The sequence below is a fragment of the Muntiacus reevesi genome, chromosome 19, assembly GCF_963930625.1.
Source record: "Muntiacus reevesi chromosome 19, mMunRee1.1, whole genome shotgun sequence".
Lineage (NCBI taxonomy): Eukaryota > Metazoa > Chordata > Mammalia > Artiodactyla > Cervidae > Muntiacus > Muntiacus reevesi.
Window position 1 is genome coordinate 57226431 of NC_089267.1, and position 27951 is coordinate 57254381.

The 27951-nt window shown below is 36.3% G+C and overlaps 1 protein-coding gene across 2 annotated transcripts in view; it reads left to right on the forward strand.

Moving 5' to 3' along the window:
• Nucleotides 1-27951, forward strand: part of RNGTT (RNA guanylyltransferase and 5'-phosphatase) — a 218822-nt gene that overhangs the window by 103688 nt on the left and 87183 nt on the right. For both annotated transcript variants that reach the window (XM_065911584.1, XM_065911585.1), the window contains 2 exons: nt 6345-6413; nt 23311-23411. In XM_065911584.1, the coding sequence (XP_065767656.1) occupies nt 6345-6413; nt 23311-23411 (170 nt within the window). The remainder of the gene's footprint in view (nt 1-6344; nt 6414-23310; nt 23412-27951) is intronic.

Consider the following 27951-nt stretch of genomic DNA (forward strand, 5'->3'; position numbering starts at 1 on the left):
AACTACTCACCTTTTCTGTGTTTAGTTTGCTCTACTTATAACCCTGGCTTCTCCATTTCTGTGAAATTTTCAGCTCAGTGACACTTTCTTCTGATGTAGTCACTTTCACTTTGGCAACTTATCCTTGGCTGTTACTCCTGTAATATTTTAGATTCAGATTTACTGCTTTCTAAACACTGCTGCCATCTTTAAAAACGGATGAGATGCCTCTTTAAGCCATTTCAGCAACTCCACCATCTGTGAGCCATCGACCTGCCTTCTTCGGCTGTGTCTGGGTCTTGGTCTTCGTGGGTGTGGTCCTCTTCATTGGGTGTACAGCCTCAACCCCCAAGTGGCTCCTTCTGCTATCTGTGGTTCCTGAATTCTCTAGAGTTGCCCTCAGTTTCATATGGTGGAAGTTGGTGTCATTAATTTGTCACTTTTCTTTTTTTCTAATTAGTCATTTAGTGCAATAAATTTTCCAATGACACTGTTCAACTGTATCTGTCAAATATCCATCTACTGTATTTTCATTTTCATTGTTTGAAATACTTAAAGAATTCCTCTTGACTTCTTTTTATTCTTGAATTATTTGGAAGTTGGTTATGGAGTTTCTGAACATTGGGGGATTTTCTGGATATTTTTCTCTTTTTAATTAATTTAATTCATTGTGATCAGAGAGCATACTTTGTGTGGATTTGACCTATATGGAAGTGTTGTATGCACTTAAAAAAAAAAAAATATATATATATATATATTTCTCCTATTGTTGGGTACAGTTTTCTATAAAATGTTAAATAGGTCAGGTTTCATTGTTGTAATAGTCTTCTATATTCTTACTGATTTTTCTCTCTAAGTGTAGTCTGTGAGTATTTTAAAGACCTTTTCACCCTTGCTGTTTGATTCCTAGTTCTGTCCTCCTCCCTTCCCTGCCACCCCTATATCTCCCCTTTTGTCTTTTTGTGTTTCAGTTGGGAAAAGTGCTATACTCTTTGAGTTCAGTGATTCTTTTCTTTGTTATATCCAGTCTGTTGATAATCTCACAGATTGTCATTCCCATTGATTAATATTCTTTTTCTTTGATATTATGTTTGTATTTCTTGGATTTCCATTTGTTCTTTTTTTTTAACTCTTCGCTGAAATTCCAATTTGCTCATGTTTTCCTCTTTTCCTTTAAAATGTGAAGGTTATTTTAAAATCTTTGCTTGATAATTCCACAATAGGGGCCGTCCCTGTGTTTTCTTCTGTTCATTACCTTATCTGTTGGAGGCAGGTCATTTTTTCTTCCTTTGCCTGTGTTTGTGATAGTTTTTTATTGGACGCTGGGCATTTTTTTCTATATGAACAATAGGTACAGAGGTAAATGTCTTTATGCTTAGTAATGTGCATACCTCTCCTCGTTTAAGTTTAGTAAGCTTCATTTGTGGGAGGTGCGGTTAGTGGGTGCCAATCTGTTCTGTGTTTGTGATCGGTTTGTATTGTCAGATGGTAAAGAATCCGTCTGCAGTGTAGGAGACCTAGGTTTGATCCCTGGGTTGGGAAGATCCCCTGGAGAAGGCAACAACTACCCACTCCAGTATTCTTGCCTAGAGAATTCCATGGAAGGAGGAGCCTGGCAGGCTACAGCCCTTGGGGTCGCAAAGAGTTGGCTATGAGTGAGTGACTTTCACTTTCCCTTTGTATTGCTATATAGTTGTATTCAGTGCTCCAAAGGCTTCAGGTTATTTGAAAGGCCTGGGGTGTCAGATGGGTTTGCTCTGGTGCTCCCGCCTCACGTGCAGCTTTCAGGGACTCCGCTTGCCCGTGCCAGGCAGTGTCTGTCTTTGTGCTCTTGCGCTCTCCCTAGTATGTCATCTACTGTTGCTGTCCCTCAGTGCCTGACTCGTGGGGACTGTAGTGTTTGCTTAACCTCATGCCTTGGTATTAGCAGACCCTGGGCACATGAGGCTCAGGGATGGCTTTCCCATCAGTGGGCTGACCTCGCCCTCTTGGCAGCCGTTATGCTTTGCACAGATGGGATGTTTTGGCAGGAGCAAGGTTTCCTGCTTTTTATCAGTGTAATATCCTCGGACCAAGGCTTTTCTGGACCTTTGTATGGCTGCAGACAGTTTTATCCTCAGATGGCCTTTATTTCGTATCAGGTAGGGTCTGGGTAGGATTTTATGTCTGTTTGCAGGTAAGATGAGGCTTTGTCATCTTTCTTGCCCTGCTCCCAGTCGTTCCTATGAATCCCAGTAGAAACCTGAGAAATAGACCTAGTGAGTAGGTTTGGATTCCTCTTGTGTTCGGGGTTTTCAGGGATTCTAAACTGTTATACTAACTCACACTTTGTTTTTAAAAATTGATCAGATTTTCAGGTTTTCTTTATACCTGCTTTTATGACTTCCCATTTTTCCTCTTATGCTCTTCCAAAAGTGAAAGATGTATTTCATCTTTCTTTGGAGGGCTTGGAATTCAGTTTACTTGGTTTCCTAAACACCTCAGTCTGCTAATGGCCTTAACAAAAGCTATGATTTTACAGATTGTCTGCTTTTTAAAAATTTATTGTCAGGTTAGACAACTTTTACATTGTAAGTAAAAGTGGAACTTTCCCATAAACCAGCTTTTTAAAGATAACCTTAAAGATGCTGAACACTTTCAGGAAAATGAATACAAACCTAAGGAATCGTTGGGGAGGGGACTTTTCTAATGTGTTATAAAGTTAGTACCTGTAGCTTGAGATAACATCTGCAGTAATAGTCTCCTGTGTGAATTGAAGTATGCTATAACTCAGAGACAACAGTGAAAGTTATGAAAGTATATTGATATATTAAGTGACTTAACTATTGGCTCTAATGATAATGACACTGATGTATAGAAGATGCTCGTAATGAGTTTGGATAAATTTTCTTTCACAATTTATGACCCAAAAAAGCAATATTTTAAATTTAACATTATTTTACATGTCTGATTTCTAATATGAATAATAAATGATTATATAGGTTTGTTATACATATTAAAATTTTATCCCTAAAAAATAATTCCCTCCACCTCAAGAATTTTATCTTCCTTTGTATGTATCTTATTCATGTAGCACGTACTACGGTACACTTAAAGTCTGTAGTTTTAAATGATGATTGGAGCGTGTATGTGGGCAGTTTCAGAAGTCTTTAGGGCATTTGTTTCAGAGAGTCAGAGACTTTCTTGGGTTGTTTCCTTATGTTTAATTAAAGTCTAAAACTGTGTTCTGAATGAATTCACTTCGCTAGCTGTCTGAGTTGACGCTGCTGCCGCTGTTGCTGTGTGGTTGCTCAGTCATGACCGACTCTTTGCGGCCCCATGAGCTGCAGCACACCAGGCTTTCCTGTCCTTCACTGTCTCCCAGAGCCTGCATCCTGACCATCGAGTCGATGGTGGCATCCGACCATCTCATCCTCTGTGGTCCCCTTCTCCTCTTGCCCCAGTCTTTCCCAGCATCAAGGTCTTTTCCAGCGAGTTGAAGCTAGTCGCTTAATTTCTGATGGCCTCAGTTGCATTTTCTGGTGAAATGAATAATAATAAAAATTCAAAATTATGCACCTCATGTGGGGTTGTGTGTTTTGAATGATATCTTTATATATTAAGAACCAAGCACAAAACACTTTATACTATATATACTATATATACATACTATATATATATACTATATATATACTATATACTATAAAGTATTTATAAAGTGTATAAACTATATAAAGTATATAAACTGTATATAAAGTATAAAGTGTACGTACTTTATAGTATAAAGACCTAAAGGTCTTTTAATATATAATAAGTGACACTGCACATTATTAAGTAAAGAAAGAAATACTGTCTACAGTAATCAGCAGGGAGTAAAATGGGTGGAAACAAGGAGTATTTCTTCTTTTGATCTAAGAAGTTTCATAGTCCCTTAAATTCTCTGATTCTTAAAAAGTTAGAGTAAAATTAAAAAGGAAGTTACTTCCATTTCTGCAGGAGGTAGCATCATGTTATCTAGAGTCTTGTCACTATATGCTTTATCTACACGGATAACCCAGCATATGGATTGGAGAGTATGCTCTGAGAATGGAAAAGCTATGTTTATGTGTCATAAATGATGTACCTGAAGTAAGAGAACAAAGTGTTTAACCTTTAAAAAATGCTTTTTAAAAAGATGATTGTGGCATTTTGTTTTCATTGCTTCATTCCTCAGCAGTATTTGTGCTATGAATTTAATAGGTTACCTTTTCTTGCGTGATGAAGTACAAGACGTATCATTATTATACATCTTTTTCTTATTTGAATCTCTACCCATTAGTTAGTTTATTATAAAAAGTCAGTACTTTTAATCCATATTGAATTTTTACTTAGGCAGATTTCCTCCTGACATGGCTAGGTCGTTTAAACCTATGAATGAATTGGAGATCAGTTTCACATCTGTCCTGAGATTTTTACCTGTTCTGCCAAACTCCAGGTCATATGGCTCTAAGAGTCCCACTGCAGGCTCCCCACTATCTTAATGTTACAGTAAGAGGAAAGAACAAAACGCACAAGAAAGAAAACACCAAGAGCATTACTGTTGAAAAAAAATTGTGGTAAAACATACACAGCATAAAGTTGACTGTTTAGCCATGTCTAAGCATACATGTCAGTTACATTAAGTACATTCACATTGTCGTGTAACCATCGTTATCATGCATTCCCAGATCTTTGTCATCTTTCCATACTGAAACTCTGTACCCATCAAACACTACCGCCTCATTTCCCGTCCCCCTCAGCCTCTCTGATTTCTGTTCCCATGAACTCGACTAAAGAACTTTACAGTTTTAAGGAAATGTAAGTTATTCAAACTCAAATTGGTCTTAAAGCAGTTAGCAAGTAGGATAGCTCTTACTTTTCTTTGCTGAACTGCTTCTAGTCTAGAGAAATTGCCGATTTCAAGGACTGAAATGGCAGGGAAGATGAAGTTACAGTTTGGGGAGAGAACCACAGATCTCGTGGCGTGTGAAACACACTGGGAATCTTGCTCGTCACTTTTGGAGTGCAAGTCTCCCTTTCAGTGTAGCGGTTTAAGAGGATGTGATTGTGATGAAGGATTTTGATTGGATAACACACAGCAGATCCAAAATTTTGGTGGAATATATTTCAATCCTAGAACTCTCCTAAACGTTATGTCGTTTGGCAAAACTCTGGGTAACAGAGTTTTTACCTGGCTCTATGAAAGTATCTTCTCTTTTCTTTCCTAAGGTGCAGAAATCAATGTTTAGGTCCTCCATCAGTGATGCATGTGTTCAGTTTTTCAGAATAATAAGTCTGTGGAAGAGAAGCATTTAAAACAATTGTTCAGAATTAACTAGAGAGCATTGGGCCTATAACTCTGCTTTTCAGTAGATATGGCATTGAAAAAACTGAGTTTGTATTTCATGGTGTGTATTCCTTGCAGTGCAATTTTTTGCTTAAAAAAAAAAAACAATAAAGACAAAAAGTGAGGCAAAAGTAGGACAGAAAGAAAGGTTAAATTTTCTGCTTGAGGTTTTGCGGAAAACACAGATAATGCATTTTGAAAGTACAGTCCCCATATGTGAGCTAACTTGTACTTACAGATTCTCAGAGAATCTTATTCTTACTCCACCTATCCCAAGCAAAATTTTCTGCTCTCTTCCTTTGTGGATACATTTATTTTTGTTCCCTTTATTTATTACTTCCCAGAGTTTCTACAGTCATTTTGGTTTTGGCCTCCTGTCTTGCTACATTTATGCTGGCTCAGCATGGTGAATTAAAAAATATGTTTTATAACTGGAAGTTGGTGCTTTTTGCCCACCTTTGTAAGATAAATGAGAGCTAGGGATGTAATGTACAACGCAGTTAAGATAGTTAATATTGCTATATGTTATATATGAAAGTTGTTAAGAATAAATCCTGAATTCTCATCACAAGGAAAAAATACATTTTTATTTTGTATCTACACGAGATGATAGATGTTCACTAAGCTTATTGTTGTAACCATTTCATGATATATGTAAGTCACATCATTATGCTGTACACCTCACAGTTATACAGTGCTGTATGTCAATTATATCTTAATAAAACTAGAATAAGGAAAAATATGTTTTGAATATTTTACCATCATTTTGGTTGTTGCAGTTAGGACTATTGTTTGAGATATTTAGCCTGCCGTGGAATGGAAGTCTTCATATATTAAAAAAAGAATCTTACAGTATATTAGCCTAGATCCCTCTGGATCACCCTTCTCCCCCATTTTGTATTTCAGTTTTTAAAGCTTATGTATTAAGTTCTTATAAAGCTTAGAAAAACTCTAAAAACTTTAAAAGTGATTTTTTGTGTTGATTAGTATATTTGTAAAAATATATATGTTTATTTTATAGCTACTTGAAGGAAATTTTGCCAAAGAAGTCAGCCATGAAATGGATGGACTTATTTTCCAGCCCACTGGAGTAAGTATATTTATCTGTGTGTGTGTGTGTGTATGTGTATACATGTACATGTATCTATGTATATCCATGTACAAACATGCATGTATATATAAAATACAATTTTCTTAGATATGTCTACTTAGGATTGATTAGTGCTATAATCAACTTTTCCTTAAAACAAATGGTTCATTATAAAATAAAGTATTTCCTTTATATTAAATATATATTATAACAAAATGAATAGTTGTTTGCTTTTGACTTATCTTAGGAGATATATACAGCTGATCATTTTATTTTTTAAGGAAGTTATTAGTCTTTTATTATAATTAGTTTTCTTACTACTCTTGCAAGATGAACGTAAACTTACGTTTCTTTACTAGAAATCTACCAATAACCTTATGTAAATAAACGGTTATTTCTTTCTGTAGCCCAATATATCTTGTAAGTATTAATTATTTTTAAAACTTCATTTTGTCATGGATGAGTAAAATTCAGAGTTATCAATATTTGAAGAAAAACACAGTTCTTTGCGTGTTTATTCCATGTCAGATTACTGAAATTCACTGAAAACCTTTCACCAGCGCAATGGTCAGATCATATATTTGGAGTAAATTCTCTTTTACTCTGTGGTAAGATCTCTCGTCCTCCACACTATTGACATTTTTGGCCTCATAGTTCTTTGCTGTGTGGGACTGTCCTGTGTGTGGAAGGGTGTTTCGTAGCGTCTTTGGTCTGTACATATCAGATGCCAGTGTTACCTCTCCCTCTCACCCCCCAGGTTGCGACACCCCAAAATACATATCTTCAGTGCCTCCTGTCCCCTGAAAATATATACATTCACTGCCTCCTGTCCCCTGAAGATACGCACAGTCACGGCCTCCCGTCCCCTGAAGATACACACACTCACTGCCTCCCGTCCCCTGAAGATACATACATTCACTGCCTCCCGTCCCTGAAGACACACACAGTCACGGCCTCCCGTCCCCTGAAGGCACACACGTTCACTGCCTCCCGTCCCTTGAAGACACACACGTTCACTGCCTCCTCTCCCCTGAAGATACACACACTCACGGCCTCCTTCCCCTGAGGACACACACACTCACTGCCTCCCGTCCCATGAAGATACACACACTCACGGCCTCCTTCCCCTGAGGACACACACACTCACGGCCTCCTTCCCCTGAGGACACACACACTCACGGCCTCCTTCCCCTGAGGACACACACACTCACGGCCTCCTTCCCCTGAGGACACACACACTCACGGCCTCCTGTCTCTGAGGACACACACTCACGGCCTCCCGTCCCCTGAGGACACACACACTCACGGCCTCCTGTCTCTGAGGACACACACACTCACGGCCTCCTCCCCGAGAGGCAGACTTGCCTTCCCTTGAGAACCTGTGCTCTGTGGGTAGTGCTTCTCAAAACTGTGACCTGTGGACAAGGCGGCATTAACCCCACCCAGGAAGTTGTTACACGTGTCACTTACCCCAGACCTGCTGATGAGAAACACCGGGAAGTGGAGTCCGCCAGCTTGCGCTTTAGCACGCTCTCCAGGTGGCTCTGGTGTGTGCTCAGGTGTGAGAACCACTGCCCTTCTAGGAGAGAGTTGCCTTTTATGTGCTCCTTCCTATCATAAGCTGCATTTTGCCTTCACTCTCCTTAGAAATAACGGTGTGAACTAATTGTGAACTTATGTACTAAGACATCAAACTAGGTACCTGGGGTAAAGGGAAGGGGACTAATATTTTCAAACATTATGTATTAAATACTATAGTGTGTATGCTTTACTATTTAGTAAAACTGCACATTTGGTGGTATGTGATTGGCTTCTGTCTTCATCCCGCTTGTGAAGCAGGTGGAGGGAAAAATCTTAGGTCGTCAAAGGAGGAGGAGATGGAGGAGAGTTAGAGGCTGGGGACAGAAATAGTAGAAAGTTTTAGCAAGATAGAGTTTAGATCTTTGAGTTCAGTATTTTCCAAGCCTCATCTCCTTGGACTGAAAGAAGTAAAATCTAACTATAACAGGAATTAGGATGTCTCATTCTGTTAATAACCTCATGATTCAGACCCATGCATGATTTTTACCCAGTCTGTTGCCAGTACCAGATCTCCCTTTTCACCCCCTCGCAGCCTTCTCAGTACATATCTATTCCACATGTTACGTAGCCCACTCTGGGGGACCCGGCAGGAATTGCTCTGCCTTCCTGTCCTTCCCCACAGGCACTTCACATTCATTCTTTATTAATTTCACCTACTTTCTAGTTTTCAAAAAGGTTATTTTCTGCTCTCCTATTTTTCCTTTTCTACTGATACCTCTTTCCTGTAAATCCCATTTTAGCGAAGTTTCAAATCAAAGTGGATATAAATGCACGTGTTTAATCCGCCACATTTATCAGAAAGTCCTCCAAGCTTCTCACAATGTGGTATTGCATCTGTTGGCTTCCTTGAGCCAACAATTCAAGTAAATGAAGAAAGGGACTATTTTGAATGACCAACTTAGCAATTTGAGGGAGGCTACGTTGAGCAGAGAGAAGGTGCTGGTCAGGGATGGACAAACTTGACTTTTATTAATAATGTTCAGTCTGTTCTCTAATGCTACAGAAATATTCCAGAGGCAAATGAAGGGTGAAAAACTTGTGTAAAAACTCCCGGCCTTCATTTGTTTGGTGCTAGTTACTTGAAACTGGGGTCTCCCTGGTGGCTCAGATGGTAAAGAATTTGCCTGCAATGCGGGAGACCTGGGTTTGATCCCTCAGTTGGGAAGATCCCCTGGAGGAGGGCATGGCAGCCCACTCCAGCATTCTTGCCTGGAGAATCCCCATGGACAGAGGGGCCTGGCAGACTACAGTCCATGGGGTCGTAAAGAGTCGGACACGACTGAGTGACTAAACACACACGCACACTTACAACTTAGCAAGGAATTAATTCTGCTTCATTACAGTAATTATAGTGAGGGGACCACAGTCGAATAAAAGATAGAAGGTATTACTAGTGCTAAAAAAAATCCTGGCAGAATATTCAAGAAGACTGACAGAGGTACCTATATTAAAGTGATGATTCTGTAGAGGGTGAAACCCCAAGCACCAGCTTAGAAGAAAGTTCATTCCTGTTTTGATTTAATGTTCTGTTTTTCAGAGACATTACCTTGTAACACATCCAGTATTGCACTTAGTTCATAACTTTTATTAGAAAGAAGACGAGTAAACCTAACTGATGGTGTATTGAGGAAAAAAGCTTAGGATATTTCTTTTTTTTTTAATTAATTTTTTAGTGAGGGATAATTGCTTTACAGAATTTTATTGTTTTCTGTCAAACCTCAACATGGATCAGCCATAGTTACATATATATCCGCTCCCTTTTGAACCTCTCCCATCTCCCTCCCCTTCCTACCCCTGTAGGTTGATACAGAGCCCCTATTTGAGTTTCCTGACCCACACAGCAAATTCCTGTTGGCTGTCTATTTTACATATGGTAATGTAAGTTTCCATGTTACTCTTTCCATACATCTCACCCTCTCCTCCCTTCTCCCCATGTCTGTAAGTCTTTTCTCTATGTCTGTTTCTCCATTGTCACCCTGTAAATAAATTCTTCAGTACCGTTTTTCTAGATTCCATATATGTGCATTAGAGTACAATACTTATCTTTCACTTTCTGACTTACTTCACTCTGTATAACAGGTTCTAGGTTCATCCACCTCATCAGAACTGACTCAAAAGTGTTCCTTTTTATGGCTGAAAAATATTCCATTGTGTATATGTACCACAACTTATTTATCCATTCATCTGTCAATGGACATCTATGTTGCTTCCATGTTCTAGCTACTGTAAATATTGCTGCAATGAACAGTAGCTTCAGATTACATTACAAAGCTACAGTCATCAAGACAGTATGGTATTGGCATAAAAGCAGAAATATAGACCAATGGAACAAGATAGAAAGCCATGCACCTATGGGTACCTTATTTTTGACAAAGGAGGCAAGAATATACAATGGGGCAAAGATAGCCTCCTCAATAAATGGTGCTGAGAAAACTGGACAGCTACATGTAAAAGAATGAAATCAGAGCACTTTCTAACACCATACAAGAAGATAAACTCAAAATGGATTAAAGACCTAAATGTAAGATCAGAAACCATAAAGCTGTCAGAGGAAAACATAGGCAGGACACTTGACATAAATCAAAGCAAGATCCTCAATGACCCACCTCCTAGAGTAACGAAAATAAAAACAAAAGTAAACAAGTGGGACCTGATTAAACTTAAAAGCTTTTGCACAGCAAAGGGAACTATAATCAAGGGAAAAGACAGCCCTTAGGATGGGAGAAAGTAATAGCAAATGAAACAACTGACAAAGGATTAATTTCCAGAATATTTCAAGCAGCTCAAGCAACTCAATACTAGGATATTTCTTTGTGTTTATAAAGAAGTGTGTCGGTATCTGGTATTCACTAAAACACAGCAGTCATTAATTATCAACAAAGTCTCAATTTTTAAAATAAGTAGGTTAAATTGTATTTATAGAATTATAGAAAATTGAAGCTGAAAAGATACTTCTAAAAGGATTATCACTTCTAAGCCCACTGGTTTCAAAACATGAAGTTCTATAAAGTTCTGGGTGTCTGTGGGGGACCGTGTACAAGTATAGGTTACTACGTAAGCATTCTGTTTACAGGTTTTGTTTATATGCATTCTGTTTATATCATGACAGCCCTGATTTATTTCTTTTATATATTGTACTTCTGGATGATTGTGTTTTAGAAAGGGCTTCATCTATGTAAATACCATTTGAATCAGCTACTTTTTTGAAAGGCCACCAGTGATCTTTCTTCCTTACCAAATCAAGTTCATCTTCAGCCTTTTTCTTGCTGGATTATCTAGTGGTAGTCTGTACCTTCCTTACAGTACTCTGACGTGGCTTCTGAAACATCACACACCCCTGATTCCTTTCAGTCTCATGCAGTTTCTTCTCCGTCTCACTCAAGGTCTCCGTCTCCTACTAGTTATCAGTTCGGAGCTTCTAAAGGCTCTGTACGCTGGACCTTCATTTTTTCTCAAGCTCCACCCCCTCCCTGGAAGTCTCGTTCGCACCCCTGGCTTGGTTATCTCTCATAGCCTGTGACTCAGTTTATTTCTGTTAGAGCTCCAGATTTGTTTATCCAATTGCCTACCCTGGTATCACCTTTTCAGTTTCTCAAAAACACCGGAAATCCAACGTACCTTGCAGCTGAACTCCATCTCTATTCCCCAAACAACAAACCAACATACAGACTACACAGTGATCTTTTCCTGACATTTCCTCTCTCGGTTGCTTAAATGTAGTTACTTGAGTGAGAAATCTAGATGCCATCTTGACACCTTCCCCTCTTTTATCCATCTGATCCATCTCCAAGTCTTGCTTTCGCTCCTAAATCTCTCTTAAATTATTCCCTTTTCTCTTCATTACCACCACCACACTCCAGTCCCACTTGTCATTCATTGCCTTTTGCTTAGACCACTGCAGCAGCATCCCAACTGGTCCTGCAGCCTCCACTTTATCATCCTCCTGTCTTCATCACACTGCATTCAGAGTGATCTTCTTCCTGTATCTCTAGCAATTTTTCCCTTGCTTTTATGTTAAAGACCATACCTAGATTTGAAGCCAGCTTACTCTCTTATCACACGCTGCCTTTTTGTTTCCCTTTGTGTTTTGCTGATGTGAAAATAACTGATATTTTTATTTAAAGGTGACAATTATATTACTTTATTCATCAACAGTGTTTTAAATAAATTGAAGTATGTTATATATTTGCTAAAATATTTAAATATTTTGAGAAAAATGGGTATTTTCTCCAAAGAAAAAATTGACTGTTTATTTTAATATAAACCTCTATTCTTCCTAAGTGTTAAGGCTCAAACTTTGATCATGCTGAGGTGATGATTTTTAAACAGAAGTATCTTCAAATTGAATTTTCCATCTGGTTATACTCTACACTGTAAACCAAATAGGTTCTATTAGACTCTTACATATAAGGTTTTCAGTTTTATGGTTTCACTGACATTTTGAATTGCTAATCTTTTGTGGTTTGTCACCTAAAAATGAATATTTTAAGGTGGCCATTTGGCATTTTAATATGCTATAGGTAGTAGATCTTTTACATGACAGATATTAGATCTTTCAAGTTAATTTACAAAGTTGATAATGCTTACTTGTTTAAAGCTTTTGCAAGAGAATTTTAATAATTTATGTAGCATAGTAAATTTTTATTTGTAGTAGTAACTGATTAATAACTGTTTAAAAATTGTATTTGATTTTCTTTTGTCATATGGAGACACATTTCTAGATAAGAATTTTTGTGCCATTAATAATCCCTCACTATGAAATAAAAACAGGGTTATATGCAATCAATTGCAAAATAGACATGCTAGTAAAAACTTAAAATCTTTTCTTTGATTATAAAAGACTTTTTTTGTTTTGCTGCCAGCTATATTGTGATTAGTAAACCATATAATTGTTTCTATGTTGAATCTAGAGTATTTATTCTCAAGCAGTAGTGATAGAATTGTTTGTTTTTTGTGTTTTCATCACTATCTTGATTTTATGTATGGTGGGTCAGTTTGATTTTATGTTTCTCACATTAATCAGTTTGCACGTAAATTGAGTCAGCTTTGATTTTAAAGATTGCTTTCTTGTGAAATATTAATGTTTTTATTAAATCTTTACTACTGCCAGGTATATTGGATGTTATGGATAGATTGTAAAATGAAAACTGGAATTAGTTTAATGTCTTGTCTTGAAGTACATGACGAACTAGAGTGGTTTCCTCTGTGGCAGAGATGATGTTGCCATGGTGAGAGCCTCTGTTGCCATGACGTTTGCTGCATATTTTGATAGGTCTTCAGTTGAAGAAGGGCTCTGTTTCCTGGCAGACTGGAAAAGTGTCATTCTATCCTTTCCCCAATATATTATTTTTTATTGAAAAATATATAATTTCCAAAGAATTGTAATAGTGAACTGCCAAGGAAGAAAATGCACGTTAGTATTTTTAATTTTTTTTTTCTTTTTCAACTTTTGGAACACAGCAAAATATTCTTAGCTTGCTTTTTGTTTAAGGAGGAAAAAAAGCATATTATTGTTTTAGCTTTCTTAATAAATAAAACATTTGCTCTTCCATCGAATTTTGTTGACAAAATAAACAGCTAAAGGTAAATAATTTGTAATCAGCCTCTGCTAGATATAGATATGTAATGTTACTGTACAACATAAAAACACCGCTAATGATTATATATTGGTAGCAGAGAAAAAGAGAAGTAAACATAAATAAGGACTTCACAAAAATGAATAAGTGAATTCCAAGAGGGTAACTATATAAAGTGCAAAATCAATTTTCATATAAATGATACATATTAAACACAATGATTTAGGGATAGTTCTTTTTAAAAAATAATTTATGTTTAACTTTGAAATATTAATGGTAGATATTTTTAAAATTATGTTCTATAGTGATATATTTTTAATTTTAACCAGATAATACACTTTAGCATGCAATAAGAAAAATACGGAGAAGAAAGTCTCCTTCTCACTCTCCTCCCCTCCCTCAGTTATCTTCTGTTGTGTTTAACTTATCTTCACATAGTTTTTTTTAATGTATTTATAAGTAAATATAAATTTGTTAATACATTTTTATTCCCACTCCACTTTTCAAGGAAGGTAGCACATTATTTTGCACTTTGCTTTTCAGAATTTGTCCAGCCATATATTTTAATGTATATTTTGTCAGTGATGTAATTTGAGCATCTTGGGATGTATTGGAATCAGCAGAAGGATAGGACTTGTTACTGACACCCCCATCCCTTATGCTTATGGCAGTTCAGACTTTTAGGAGGAAATACTTAAAAACATAACATTTTGTCAATTTAGAATAAATTTTCCTTTCATCGTCAAAGTTCACTGAGAACTTCAGTGGGGCTTTTTGCTTGTAAACTGGTTAGATTTATAAAAGTGCAAATTGAAGTATACTATAATGAGTACATCTTTACGCCAGCTGTTTCTTCTGCAACAAACTGTTTTCTTCCTTTCTGTATTACTCCCATTCATCCTTTGAATATCAAATTAGGTGTGACTTCCTTGGGGAAGCCTGGCTGACTCCGTGAGCCTGTCTCTCCCCTGTGTTCTTACAATGCTCTTCCTCATACCAGTACTAGGAGCAGAGATAATTGTTTTAATGATATGCGGCACAAATTAGGAAAAAAGAAGGGTAACGTACAGGATGAATAAAGTCACTAGGCTGCAGATACTACTCGTATCTAGGGTTTGGTCCCTTGTCAGTGGATGACTTTTATTCGGATTTGTGTCCACCAGAGAAGAGGAGAAACACTGCGAGAATCTGCTGACTTACAGATGGCAGTAGTCTTGGTTATTAAGGCAGAATTAATCCTGAGAAATTTTTGTAATATGTTGGCTCTTGTGTTTAATCGATTAGGTGACTACTGTATTGCTGAGTAAGAAGTAATAAAAACGGATAAAGGCAGGGTTTCTGCCCTCAAAGGGCTGACACTGTATGAAGAAAGTTGGCCCAGCAGCAAGGTGAGGAACGTGCAAACTGATGGAGTGGCAGAGGCACTGTGGCGGGTCCAGGGAGTACGGGCAAGGTGCACTGGGAGATGGGGCCTGTGCTGCAGATGGAGGGGACTCTTGGTTCACCGGTGCCTGAGTGGGAGAGGGGACGGAAGTGCTTTAGGTGCCGGAGGTTACTTTGCTGTCTGAGTGCCCTCTTCCCAGTAGCCAGGGCATTGCCCGTTGTTTGTCCCTCCTACTCACCACTCCACGCAAAAGAGGCTGAAAGTAATTAGAAAACAACTGACTTAAAATTGGTTCCTTTTGAAACAGTTTTATATCATGAAACCTTCCAACCCAGTCTTCCATTATTTGCTTTTGTACAGATTTTATATATATAATTTTTTTTTTTAAATAATGGAAAGGTTTCTGTGATTTGGGCATTTTTTTTGGACAAGTTGGACTATTCTGGTTATCAGTTTCCTTATCTGTAAAACAAAGGGAGTTTGCTGCATGCATATTAAAAAAACAAGAAGCAAGAAGAAATTAATTAGACTTGTGAATCAGATAGTAAAAATAGGAATATGAATGTATTTTGAGTAATTTTTCCACCCTGAATAATCCAAGACACTGCGTGAATTCTCTAATATTAAATTTAACCCTCAAATCACAACTTTACTTTCCATAAGGTAAAAAACTTTTATAAGTAAATGAGAAATGTCAACAAGCTTTTGAAAATGCAGTTCTCTTCTTCCCTTGCTTCTGTGATAGCTCTCCCTACTGGTTGCAACCAACTTTGTGACTTTTTAGAAATGAAATGCCAAGTGGTTGTCTTGAGTGATTTTTTTTTCGGTGATGGACTCTTCCCTCTATATCAATAAGAACAGCATAGAGTACCAAGCTAATTTAGTCTCAGAAAACTTAAGCAAACTTCCCCTCAACTCAGGTATATTTGTGGTCTCATTGCCTAGAACTTCCTTGTAACCTTATTATTCTTCAAAATTCAGTTCATGCACTTTTCTTACTCAAGAAAACTTCCTTTACCCCCGCACCCTGATTTTGGTGTTTCTCTGTTCTTACTCAGCAGCTTTGTTTATGTTCCTTTGAGCACCTCTGTAATGTTCTTGGAGTTTATATTAAAAGTCTCACTGTAGTTGAACTCAGTTCCTTGAGAGGAATTGTATCTTTCCCATCTAGTAAGGTACTGGGCGCATAGTAGGTAGTTAGTGTTAAGGATTTTTCTTCCATACAGGGTATTTATGTGTCTTATTTGGCAAAACAGGTATTTATTATTTGCACGTCAGTGAAACTTGGGCAAAGGATATAACCAAGTTGCCAAATCTAGAACTGTTTTGCTTTTCTGCCCAGTAAAATTACCAAAGAGGATTTTTTCTGCTTCTTTTAAAACTAAATGCTAGAACAACAACAAAAATAAAACTAATATACGGCAAGATCAGGGATCTTTCTTACTTTCAGTGTAAGGCCCGGAATATGTGTTATGATAAAGAAACTGCTCACATTTAATGAGTGGAATGAGTAGCATGGACTGCAAAGTATTTAAGGTGTCTTTGGTCTACATAGGCTGTCTTTAGACAAGCAAAATGCTATTATTACATTTTTCTAAGGGAGAGAGATGAAGCCCAGACTTGGAATTTACTTAAAATCATGAGGTTAGTAGAGGTAAAGAAGAACTGGATGTCTTGTCCTCTGTGTTGTTATCGCTGCTGGCTTCCTTTAGATCAGAGCATCTCAACTTTGGTACAGTTGACGTTTTGGGTTGGATAGTTCTTTGTTGTGGGCAGCTGCTCTGTACATTGCAGGACGTTTGGAAACATCCCTGCCTCTGCCCGCTAGATGGCAGGAGCTCACCCTTTCCTCCCCAGCGTGACCACGAACATGCAGGCGTTTCCAGACATCCTCTGGGGGGCAAGACCTCTAACTGAGAACCACTGCTGTATACAGCAGATGTGTCACCTATGCCTCCGTTTTGGCTTCCTCTCCATCTTAGTTTTAGAGGATTTCTTTGGCACATGGCCATCGTCTACCTTTAAGCCAAGATCTGCTCTTATTTGGTAAACACTTGCCAAACATCTTACTTGTTTGCCTGACATTTGCTTTCATTACTTTTTTTTTTTTTTAAAGACAATAGTGGACATCTTGGGTAATACTGATAATTGCTTTCAGATACAATCTATGTAATTTTTTATTTGACAGTTCTCCTGGTAAAATCAGATTTGTTTCTATAAAACCAAGTATTATATGTATCAGTTTCAGGTTGGATGCATGAGACTGGGTGCCCAGGGCTGGTGCACTGGGATGACCCAGAGGAATGGGATGGGGAGGGAGCTGGGAGGGGGGTTCGGGATGGGGACACATGCACACTCATGGCTGATTCATGTCAGTGTATGGCAAAAGCCACTACAATACTGTAAAGTAATTAGCCTCCAATTAAAATAAATAATTTTTTTTAAAAATGAAAAAAAGATATACCTTTGATAATTATTTTAATCTAGATGCATGCTGGTGAATTTAATGAAATTAAAATGCATTATGCCCTAATTATACATGGTAAAATGTAGCTTGGAGGAATGTCTTTGTACCCTTGTTTATATTCAGCAAGATTCAGTATTTCAAGTTTGATAACTCACAAATATTTATTTTTAAAAGTCTTAAATCCCTGTATTATGTAATATCTTTTCCCTTATTATTTTGAGGAACTTGAAAGAAGGATGTTTTAATAGTTATTGATATACATAATCTTTTATAAATAGTGATTTGTCATTTCATAATCTAAAATATTCTGTTTAAACGTAAATTTAAATATGTGCTTGTGCTAAGTTGCTTCAGTCGTGTCTCTTGTGACCCCATGGATTGTGGCCCACCCAGGCTCCTCTGTCCATGGAATTCTCCAGGCAAGAAGACTCGAGTGGGTAGCCATTCCTTTCTGCAGGGGTTCTTCCCAACCCAGGGATCGAACCTGGGTCTCCTGCGTTGCAGGCAGATTCTTTACTGTCTGAGCCGCCAGGGAAGCCCACATTTAAAAATACTTGAGACTAATGTTTTAAAATAAGTTTAAAATGTTTCATTTTATTATTTTTATTATTTATCAACTATTTATTGAGCATTTTACTAGTTGTTTTGCAGGCATATGATTAGACATGATTTTGCTGAAGTAGAATTTATATTCTAATAGAAATTTAAATACATTTTACTCATGGAAATTGTTTTGCTTTTGCATTTATTTTCAATAATTGAGAACTGCAATGTTTTAAAAATATAGTTTTCTAAAAATTTTTATCAGGCATTTCATTAACTTTCATAAAACTGCTTTGAAATTCTCAGTCATGTCAAATCTAGTATTTCAGATTAACATAAATGGTTTGATATAGAGTCAGATGAGGAATGGCTAACACTTCTGAACTATTGCTTTGTAACAATGGAAAAGTTAGTATATCTATTCTCCATTTGATGATTTCCAGAGAGAAAAATGTAAGGGATCCTTAGTATCTATTTTACAATTAGCATTATGTTAAAATTATTTTTAGAATTAGTTATTAGGTACCCATTATAAAATATTTTGAGATTTTCCAGGTGGTGCTAATGGTAAGGAATCTGCCTGCCAGTGCAGGAGACATAATAAGACACAGGTTTGATCCCTGGGTCGGGAAGATCTCCTGGAGAAGGAAATGGCAAGCCACTCCAGTGTTCTTGCCTGGAGAATCCCATGGACAAAGGAGCCTGGTGGGCTACAGTCCATAGGGTTGCGAAGACTTGGACATGACTGAAGTGACTTAGCAAGCAAGAATATTTTAAAGCTGTACAATCCTAGCTTTAACATTTCCTAGATTTAAGAACTTAGATTGGTATTGGTTTCTAAGTGTTCTCATACTAGTCATATGAATAAATAAGGAACAGAAGTAAATGATGGTTGGTTTGTAAGTGTGACATTCCCTTGGCAGAGGTTGTAAGTGGGGTTGGTGTGGGATGCTGACACTCCTTTCTGCCTCTCAATCCTTTTTTACCCTTCACCACTATAGGGGACTACTCTTACTACTAAAAGGTCTCTAATGTTTCTGTCAGATAGACTTTATTAGAAAACAGGCTAAATTTTTAAAATTATTTTTATTCATGGGATCATAACTGGAAAATTTAGCAATTTTAACATTTATAAAAATATTTATATTCAGTAAGTATAGAGAGATTTATCTGTGATCATCCTGAAGGATATGTGTTACTTGAATGAGCCTCAGGGCAAATAAATGAATGAAAACTTCCACTGAAATGTTATATATTTGATTTTATATTTGTTCAGGCTTAAACATAAGACTTAGGAAAATAGTGTGTATTATGTTACTACAGAGAAAATATTTTTCTATCAACTCCAGTGATTTTCTTTAGCAAAACTTGATACACTAAATTTGTCATTATATGAACTTCTTTTCAAATAAGTGATCCTGTGACTAGGGTTTTTGCATTTTTAAAATTTCTAAAAATCTGTTAGAATGCAGTTGACTTGTATTTCTAAAAAATATTAGTAGTGATAATACTTAGCAGTTTTTCCTTCCTATTTTTCTCACAATATGGCCTCACTGAATTGACATACTTTCCTCTCCTTCAGGGGAGCCTATATTTTTCTACCCAAGTGTTTTGCTCATATTTACTTTCTACTGTAAGTCTGTGTTAGTGAATATTACTCATTATTTGAAGCTCACAGTGTTCATTCCTCTTTAAGTACATAACTACCCAAGTAAAATATTTTTTCTTTTTACTGTGTTCCTAGAATACATTTAAAACATTTTTTCCCCCTATTCTGTAGTCTCTTTAATTACATAGGTAGTATTGTTCAACCATTTCCACAACTTTTGCATCACTGCAAACAGAAGTTTTATAACCATTAAGTAATAACTCTCCTTCTGCCCCATCCATCCATTCCTCCTCCCCTACTGCCTCCATCCACTACTCCTGGTGCCTCAGATCTACTTCCTGTCCCTGTGAATTTGCCTACTGTGGGTATTTCTTTTTTTTTTAATTGGAGGCTAATTACTTTACAATATTGTAGTGGTTTTTGACATTGACATGAATCAGGCATGGGTGTACATGTGTTCCCCATCCTGACCCTTCCTCCCACCTCCTTCCCCATCGCATCCCTCAGGGTCATCCCAGTGCACCAGCCCTGAGCGCCCTGTCTCATGCATTGAGCCTGGACCGGTGATCTGTTTCACATATGATAATATACATGTTTCAGTGCTATTCTCTTAAATCATCCCACCCTCGCCTTCTCCCACAGAGTCTGAAAGTCTGTTCTTTACATCTGTGTCTCTTTTGCTGTCGCACATATAGGGCTATCATTACCATCTTTCTAAATTCTGTTTATATGCATTAGTATACTATATTAGTGTTTTTCTTTCTGACTTACTTCATTCTCTATAATGGGCTCCAGTTTCATCCACCTCATTAGAACTGATTCAAATGCATTCTTTTTAATAGCTCAGTAATATCTCATTGTGTATATGTACCACAGCTTTCTTATTCATTTGTCTGCCAATGGACATCTAGGTTGCTTCCATGTCCTGGCTATTATAAACAGTGCTGTAGTAAACATTGGGGTGCACGTGTCTCTCAGTTCTGGTTTCCTCGGTTTGTATGCCCAGCAGTGGGATTGCTGGGTTATGTGGCAGTTCTGTTTCCAGTGTTTTTTTTTTAAGGAATCTCTACACTGTTCTCCATATAGTGGCTATACCAGTATGCATTCCCACCAACAGTGTAAGAGGGTTCCCTTTCCTCCACACTCTCTCCAGCATTTACTGTTTGTAGACTTTTTGATGGCGGCCATTCTGAGCAGCGTGAGATGATACCTTATTGTGGTTTTGATTTTCATTTCTCTAATAATGAGTGATGTTGACCATCTTTTCATGTGTTTATTAGCCATCTATATGTCTTCTTTGGAGAGATGTCTTAGAAAAGTATAACCTTCCAAAACTGAACCAGGAAGAAACAGAAAATCTTAACAGACCCATCACAAGCATGGAAATTGAAGCTGTAATAAACAATCTTCCAACAAACAAAAGCCCAGGACCAGATGGCTTCATAGGTGAATTTTACCAAAAATTTAGAGAAGAGCTAACACCTGTCTTACTCAAACTCTTCCAGAAAATTGCAGAGGAAGGTAAACTCCAAAATTCGTTCTATGAGGCCACCATCACCCTAATACCAAGACCAGACAAAGATGCCACAAAAAAAAAACTACAGGCCAGTATCACTGATGAACATAGATGCTCAACAAAATCCTAGCAAACAGAATCCAACAACATATTAAAAAGATCATACATCATGACCAAGTGGGCTTTATTCCAGGGATGCAAGGATTCTTTAATATTTGCAAATCAATCATTGTGATACGCCATATTAACAAATTGAAAGATAAAAGCCATATGATTATCTCAGTTGATGCAGAGAAAGCCTTTGACAAAATTCAATACCCATTTATGATTAAAAAAAAAAAAACTCTCCAGAAAGCATAGAAGAAACATACTTCAACATAATAAAAGCCATGTAGACAAACTGATAGCAAACGTTATCCTCAGTGGCGAAAAATTGAAAGCATTTCCTCTAAAATCAGGAACAAGACAAGGGTGCCCACTCTGACTACTATTAATCAGCATGTTTTTGGAAGTTCTAGGCACAGCAGTCAGAGAAGAAAAAGAAGTAAAAGGAATCCAGATTGGAAAAGAAGAAGTAAAACTCTCACTGTTTGCAGGTTACATGATCTTCTACATAGAAAACCCTAAGGATACCACCAGAAAATTACTAGAGCTAATCAATGAATGTAGTAAAGTTGCAGGATATAAAATTAATACACAGAAATCCCTTGCGTTCCTACACACTAACAGTGAAATAACAGAGGAAGCAATCCCATTCACCATTGCAATGAAAAGAATAAAATACTTAGGAATAAATCTACTTAAAGAAATAAAAGACCTATATATAGAAAACTATAAAACACTGATGAAAGAAATCAAAGATGACACAAATAGATGACGAAATATACCATGTTCATGGATCAGAAGAATCAATATAATGAAAATGAGTATACAGCCCAAAGCCATCAATAGATTCAGTGCAATCCCTATCAAGCTACCAGTGGTATTTTTCACAGAGCTAGAACAAATAATTTCACAATTTGTATGGGAACCCCACAAACCTTGAATAGCCAAAGCAACCTTAAGAAAGAAGAATGGAACTGGAGGAATCAACCTACCTGACTTCAGGTTATACTACAAATCAACAGTCATCAAGGCAGTATGGTACTGGCATAGAGACAGAAATATAAATCTGTGGAACAAAATAGAAAGCCCAGAGATAAATCCACGCACCTATGGACACCTCATCTTTGACAAAGTAGGCAAAAATATACAATGGAGAAAAGGCAACCTCTTTAACAAGTGGTGCTGGATAAACTGGTCAACCACTTGTAAAAGAATGAAACTAGAACACTTTCTAACACCATATGCAGAAGTAAACTCAAATGGATTAAAGATCTAAATGTAAGACCAGAAACTATAAAACTCTCAGAGAAAAACATAGGCAGAACACTCTCTGACATAAATCACAGCAAGATCCTCTATGACCCACCTGCCAGAGTAATGGAAATAAAAGCAAAAATAAACACGTGGGACCTAATTAAATGTAAAAACTTTTGCACAATGAAGGAAACTGTAAGCAAGGTAAAAAGGCAGTCTTCAGAATGGGAGAAAATAATAGCAAATGAAACAACTGACAAAGAATTAATCTCCAAGGTATACAAACAGCTCATGAGGCTCAATACCAGAACAATGAACAACCCAATCAAAAAGTGTGCCAAAGAACTAAATAGGCACAATTATTTTTAAATGATCAAGCTTCCTTTAAGTTGTAGTGAATTGGAGGGAATAACAGGTTTCATTATTTTTCAAAACTTTCACAAACAAGTATCTATGTGTTTTGGCAGGGAAGAGAGAAGGGATATCTATAAGATGGTGGATATCTAACGAATAGTGTGTTGTGCATGCTAAGTTGCTTTAGTCATGTTTGACTTTTTGTGGCCCTGTGGACTTTCGCCTGCCAGGCTCCTCTGTCCATGGAATTCTCCAGGCAAGAATACTGGTGTGGGTTGCCATGCCCTTCTCCAGGAGATCTTCCCATCTAACACATGAGTGACGATATCCAACTTCACTCATCAGTTGATGATAACAAAGATTATATTAAAAGAAGATGTGATTTTAAAGATTATATTAAAAGAAGATGTGATTTTGCTTAATAAAATGTTTATTGTTATTATATTTAGTATATCAGATGTGTAATTTTTAGCTTATTAACTATTATTCTCATTGCCATTCACTTTAGAAATACAAACCTGGTCGATGTGATGATATTTTGAAATGGAAGCCTCCCAGTCTGAATTCTGTGGATTTTCGCCTAAAAATAACAAGAATGGGAGGAGAAGGGTAAGTATGCACCTTTGATTCCCCATCATTTTTATATATAATAATACTTTTACTATTCCTAGGTATTTACCCAGAAGTTATGAAAACAGATGTCCACATAAATGTTTGTATTATATAAAGCTTCACTGTTTATCTGATATTTTACATATACCTTAAAATAAAGTAAAGTACTTTTCCAGTATACTTTATATATGTATACTATAAATCTATCTCATTTTCTCAGATTATTTCTTTGATATATTATAGCTCACATTTTGTAGCATCCTTTAAAATTGACCAATTTTAGTCTTAAAAAAGTTATTTCTAATATTAACAAAATATTTAACTAAATTTAAACTATTAAACTGTTAAACTATTTAACAAATTTAACTAAATTTAACACAATATTAACACAATATTTAACTTCATTAAAATGTAAAAGTGAAAATAGATTTTACTTGAAAATAATCCAGTCAAGTGAGTTATAAATGTAAGATATTATTATTATTATTGAGCGTTTTTAAACAAGCCATTTTTCCTTTGAAGGAAACTGCTTCATGTTTGCATTTGCATAGCAAAAACTCATTTATACTTTATTGGGGTAGAGTTTTATTTGTAGAATTTCATTACAGTTTTTCATAATGTCTATTAAATGTTAATTTCATGTGTCAGTTAATCTTCTCTTCATATGTGACTTCATTGGTTGGTGTTGGTGGTTGTTAGTTGCCAAGTCATGTCCAACTCTTTGGCCATCCCGGGCTCCTCTGTCCATGGGGTTTCCCAGGCAGGAATACTGGAGTGGGTTGCCATTTCCTTCTCCATCATTGGTTGCTACTTTAGAATAGAAAAAAGAAACGTGCTTTAGTGTTAATAAATATTTTCATTGTTTTTCCAAAGCCTTGTTTTATTTTATCTTGTTCCACAATTTTTTATGGCATCTTACGTAAGTAAATGCATAATAACAAAACAAGAAATGTTTAATCAAGGAAATCCTGAAGAGAAAGTATATAAGATAACATTGGCAAAAAACTTAAAAAGTGTGCCAGTGCATGCCATGAAATGCATGCACTTTTTATTTGCCAAAGATGAACCACAGGTTTGTTTTTTTGTAGCTAATGGAATGAAGGGGAGATGATGAGCTGTGTGAATACAGATTCCAGAAGATTGAGTCTCTTAAGAAATTATGTTTTCAAATGATACTGTGTAGTGTGATGAATCCTAACTAAAAAGAGAGAGTTTATTAAGTCATATATCAATTTTTAAAACATAAAGTAGTTAATATTTTATGTCCTTAAATAAGAGTTTGTGATTTAATAACAGTATAATTTAGTCAGAACAATAATCTGGGACCTCAAATAGTGTTGTTTAGGTATTTTACTCTCTATTGATCTGGTTAAATCAAAAATAGATTGATAACTTTTGACTATAGAATTGGATAGAATATATATATTCTATAGAATAATGTAGAAGATTAGATAAAAGAAATAATATTGGTAATCTAGGATAGCTGTATGCTGGATATCTGTCAGGAAGAATAATCTTTAGTTTACTATTTATCAGTACTTATCTATGCATTGATAATAATATTAATATCAATTAACCATTTATTAATTATTAACCAGTATTCTCAATACAATGTTGTTATTATAATACTTTATTACTAATAAGATGAATAAATATTATTAATATTTTCTGGAAACTGCCCCCCAAATACCTTCTACCTCCCCTCATATATATAAAATAACACTATCTTTGGATAAGTATTGCTGAGTAGTAAGCTCAAGACTATTATTCTTCCTGATGAAGTGTTGGTTGTACAGATATTCTGGGTTGCCAGTTCGCTTTAGAACCTCCAAATCAGTAGTCGTGCAAGCTGATGCTTGTATGTCTTTCTGGAAGTGCCTTGGAGAATACCACCTCTCTTCTAAACAGTGGTGGCTGAAGGATTAATTCTGATGGGGCTGCATGCATCTTTTTTTTCCCTTAAAAGACACACATGAATATGGTTCTTTGGAAATAAGACTTCAAAGATGAAGTGAAATTTATGAAATTTCTTCATTACTAGATCCTCTGTTTTACTTAAATCTCTTATTTATAATATTTAGTTAAGAAGTATAAACCCTTGTGTGATTTTGTTGATTGTTTCATTGAGTTTTGAAAGATCATTTTGTTTGGCTTTCTAACACTGCAGTTCTTTGCAGCACTTAAAAGCTACATGAGGCTACATGTGGAATGATCATTTTTCTAAGTATTAAAATGATATTAACTTTTTCCTTTATTTGTCTATTGCAATTAAATATGACAAAATATAATTTAGTAGTTTGTCATTTGCTTCTATTCTTAGTTTGTTTTAATATATATATATATAATTTTCCCTATTTGAAATGTCTTCTTACTAAAAAAAATGAATTATCTCTTATTCTAGTACCTCTTTAAAACATACCAAAATGTTAGCATTGAAGATGATTTTTCTTATAGGATTAAGCAGGTTACATTTGTGTAGGTACATGATTTATTTATGTAACATGAGTGTCAGTTTTCAAAAATGGAGTATTTAATATGAAATATAAAGTGATAAATATTATATCTAATATGTATTATACAGTTAGCTGGAGTAATCTCCTTTTTTTCCCATGGAGAGAATGTTATATATGATAGCAGTTTTCACAAAGTAAATGAGTTTGTATCTAACGCTTATGTTAGATGTGGTATGTCAGAGAGCATTATGGGAAATCCACCTGTAATAGTTTGAGAGGAGTGTAGCCATGTCTCTGAATCATAAGAATTATAACATGTGACTAGTGAAGTGGGACTAAAGTATTAAAATATCATAAGGCAAGATAATTTCTTTGTTTTGCTCCTAAATATTTCTACAAAGTTAAGTATGGAGTGGTATGTCTTGACAGGTATAATATAAATATCAATCTTTGAAAATGTCTGCCATGATTTTTTTTTTTACAGACATTTGGTCTTTTCACTTCTTGTAGTATCATTTCTGAAAATTTGAACATATTAAGTTAATGTTGATTTATCATGGCCTAAAATAACTTGTGTACATCTTAGCAGTTTACATTGTATTGACATACAATACAGATTTTCATCTGAAAGCTATTGCATTGCTTTAAAATTATTGTGGGTTTAAACAATCTACAACCAAAAAATGTAGTCATTGTCAAAAGCTAGGATTACGAAAGTTGTCTGTATTCTGGAGAGTGCAAACACTTGAGTACAACAGTGTCAGTGACTTACAGTGAGCAGAATAACCTTATTATTTGTATAGCATAGTTTAGAGCACAGATTCTAGAGCCAGGGTGCCTGGGCTTAAATGTTATTAACTATGTGCTTCGAGCTTATTCTTTATTTCTGTACCTCAAATTCCTCATTAGTAAAATAAAAATTTTACTAAAGAGGAATCACCTCACTGATGCAATGGACTTCAGTCATTTCAGTCACTCAGTCATGTCCGACTCTTTGCGACCCCATGGACTACAACTTGCCAGGCTTCCCTGTCCACCAACAACTCCAGAGCTTACTCAAACTCATGTCCATTGAGTCAGTGATGCCTTCCAACCATCTCATCCTCTATTGTCCCCTTCTCCTCCCGCCTTCAATCTTTCCCAGCATTAGGGTCTTTTCCAATAAGTCAGTTCTTGGCATCAAGTGGCCAAAGTAGTGGAGCTTCAGCTTCAATATCAGTTCTTCCAATGAATATTCAGGAGTATTTCCTTTAGGATGAACTGGTTGGATCTCCTTGCAGTCCAAGGGACTCTCAAGTGTCTTCTCCAACACCATAGTTCAAAAGCATCAATTCTTTGGCACTCAACTTTCTTTATAGTCCAACTCTCAGATCCATACATGCCTACTGGAAAAACCATAACTTTAACTAAATGGGACGTTGTTGGCAAAGTAACGTCTCTGCTTTTTAATATGCTGTCTATGTTGGTCATAACTTTTCTTCCAAGGAGCAAGCATCTTTTAATTTCATGACTGCAGGCACCATCTGCAGTGATTTTGGAGCCCAAACAAATAAAGTCTGACACTGTTTCCACTGTTTTCCAATCTATTTGCCATGAAGTGATGGGACCAAATGCCATGATCTTAGTTTTCTGAATGTTGAACTTTAAGCCAACTTTTTCACTCTCCTCTTTCACTTTTATCAAGAGACTCTTTAGTTCTCCTTTGCTTTCAACACCTTTTCTCCTTCACCATAAGGGTGGTGTCTGCATATCTGAGGTTATTGATATTTCTCCCAACAGTCTTGATTCCAGCTTGTGCTTCATCCAGCCTGGCTTTTTTGCATGGCATACTCTGCATAAAAGTTAAATAAACAGGAGAATAATATACAGCCTTGAAGTACTCCTTTCCCAATTCGGATCCAGTCTGTTGTTCCATGTCTGGTTCTAACTGTTGCTTCTAAATCTGCATACAGAATTCTCAGGAGGCAGGTAAAGTGGTCTGGTATTCTTATCTCTTTCAGAATTTTCCATAGTTTTTTGTGATCCACACAGTCAAAGGCTTTGACGTAGTCAATAAAGCAGAAATAGACATTTTTCTGGAACTC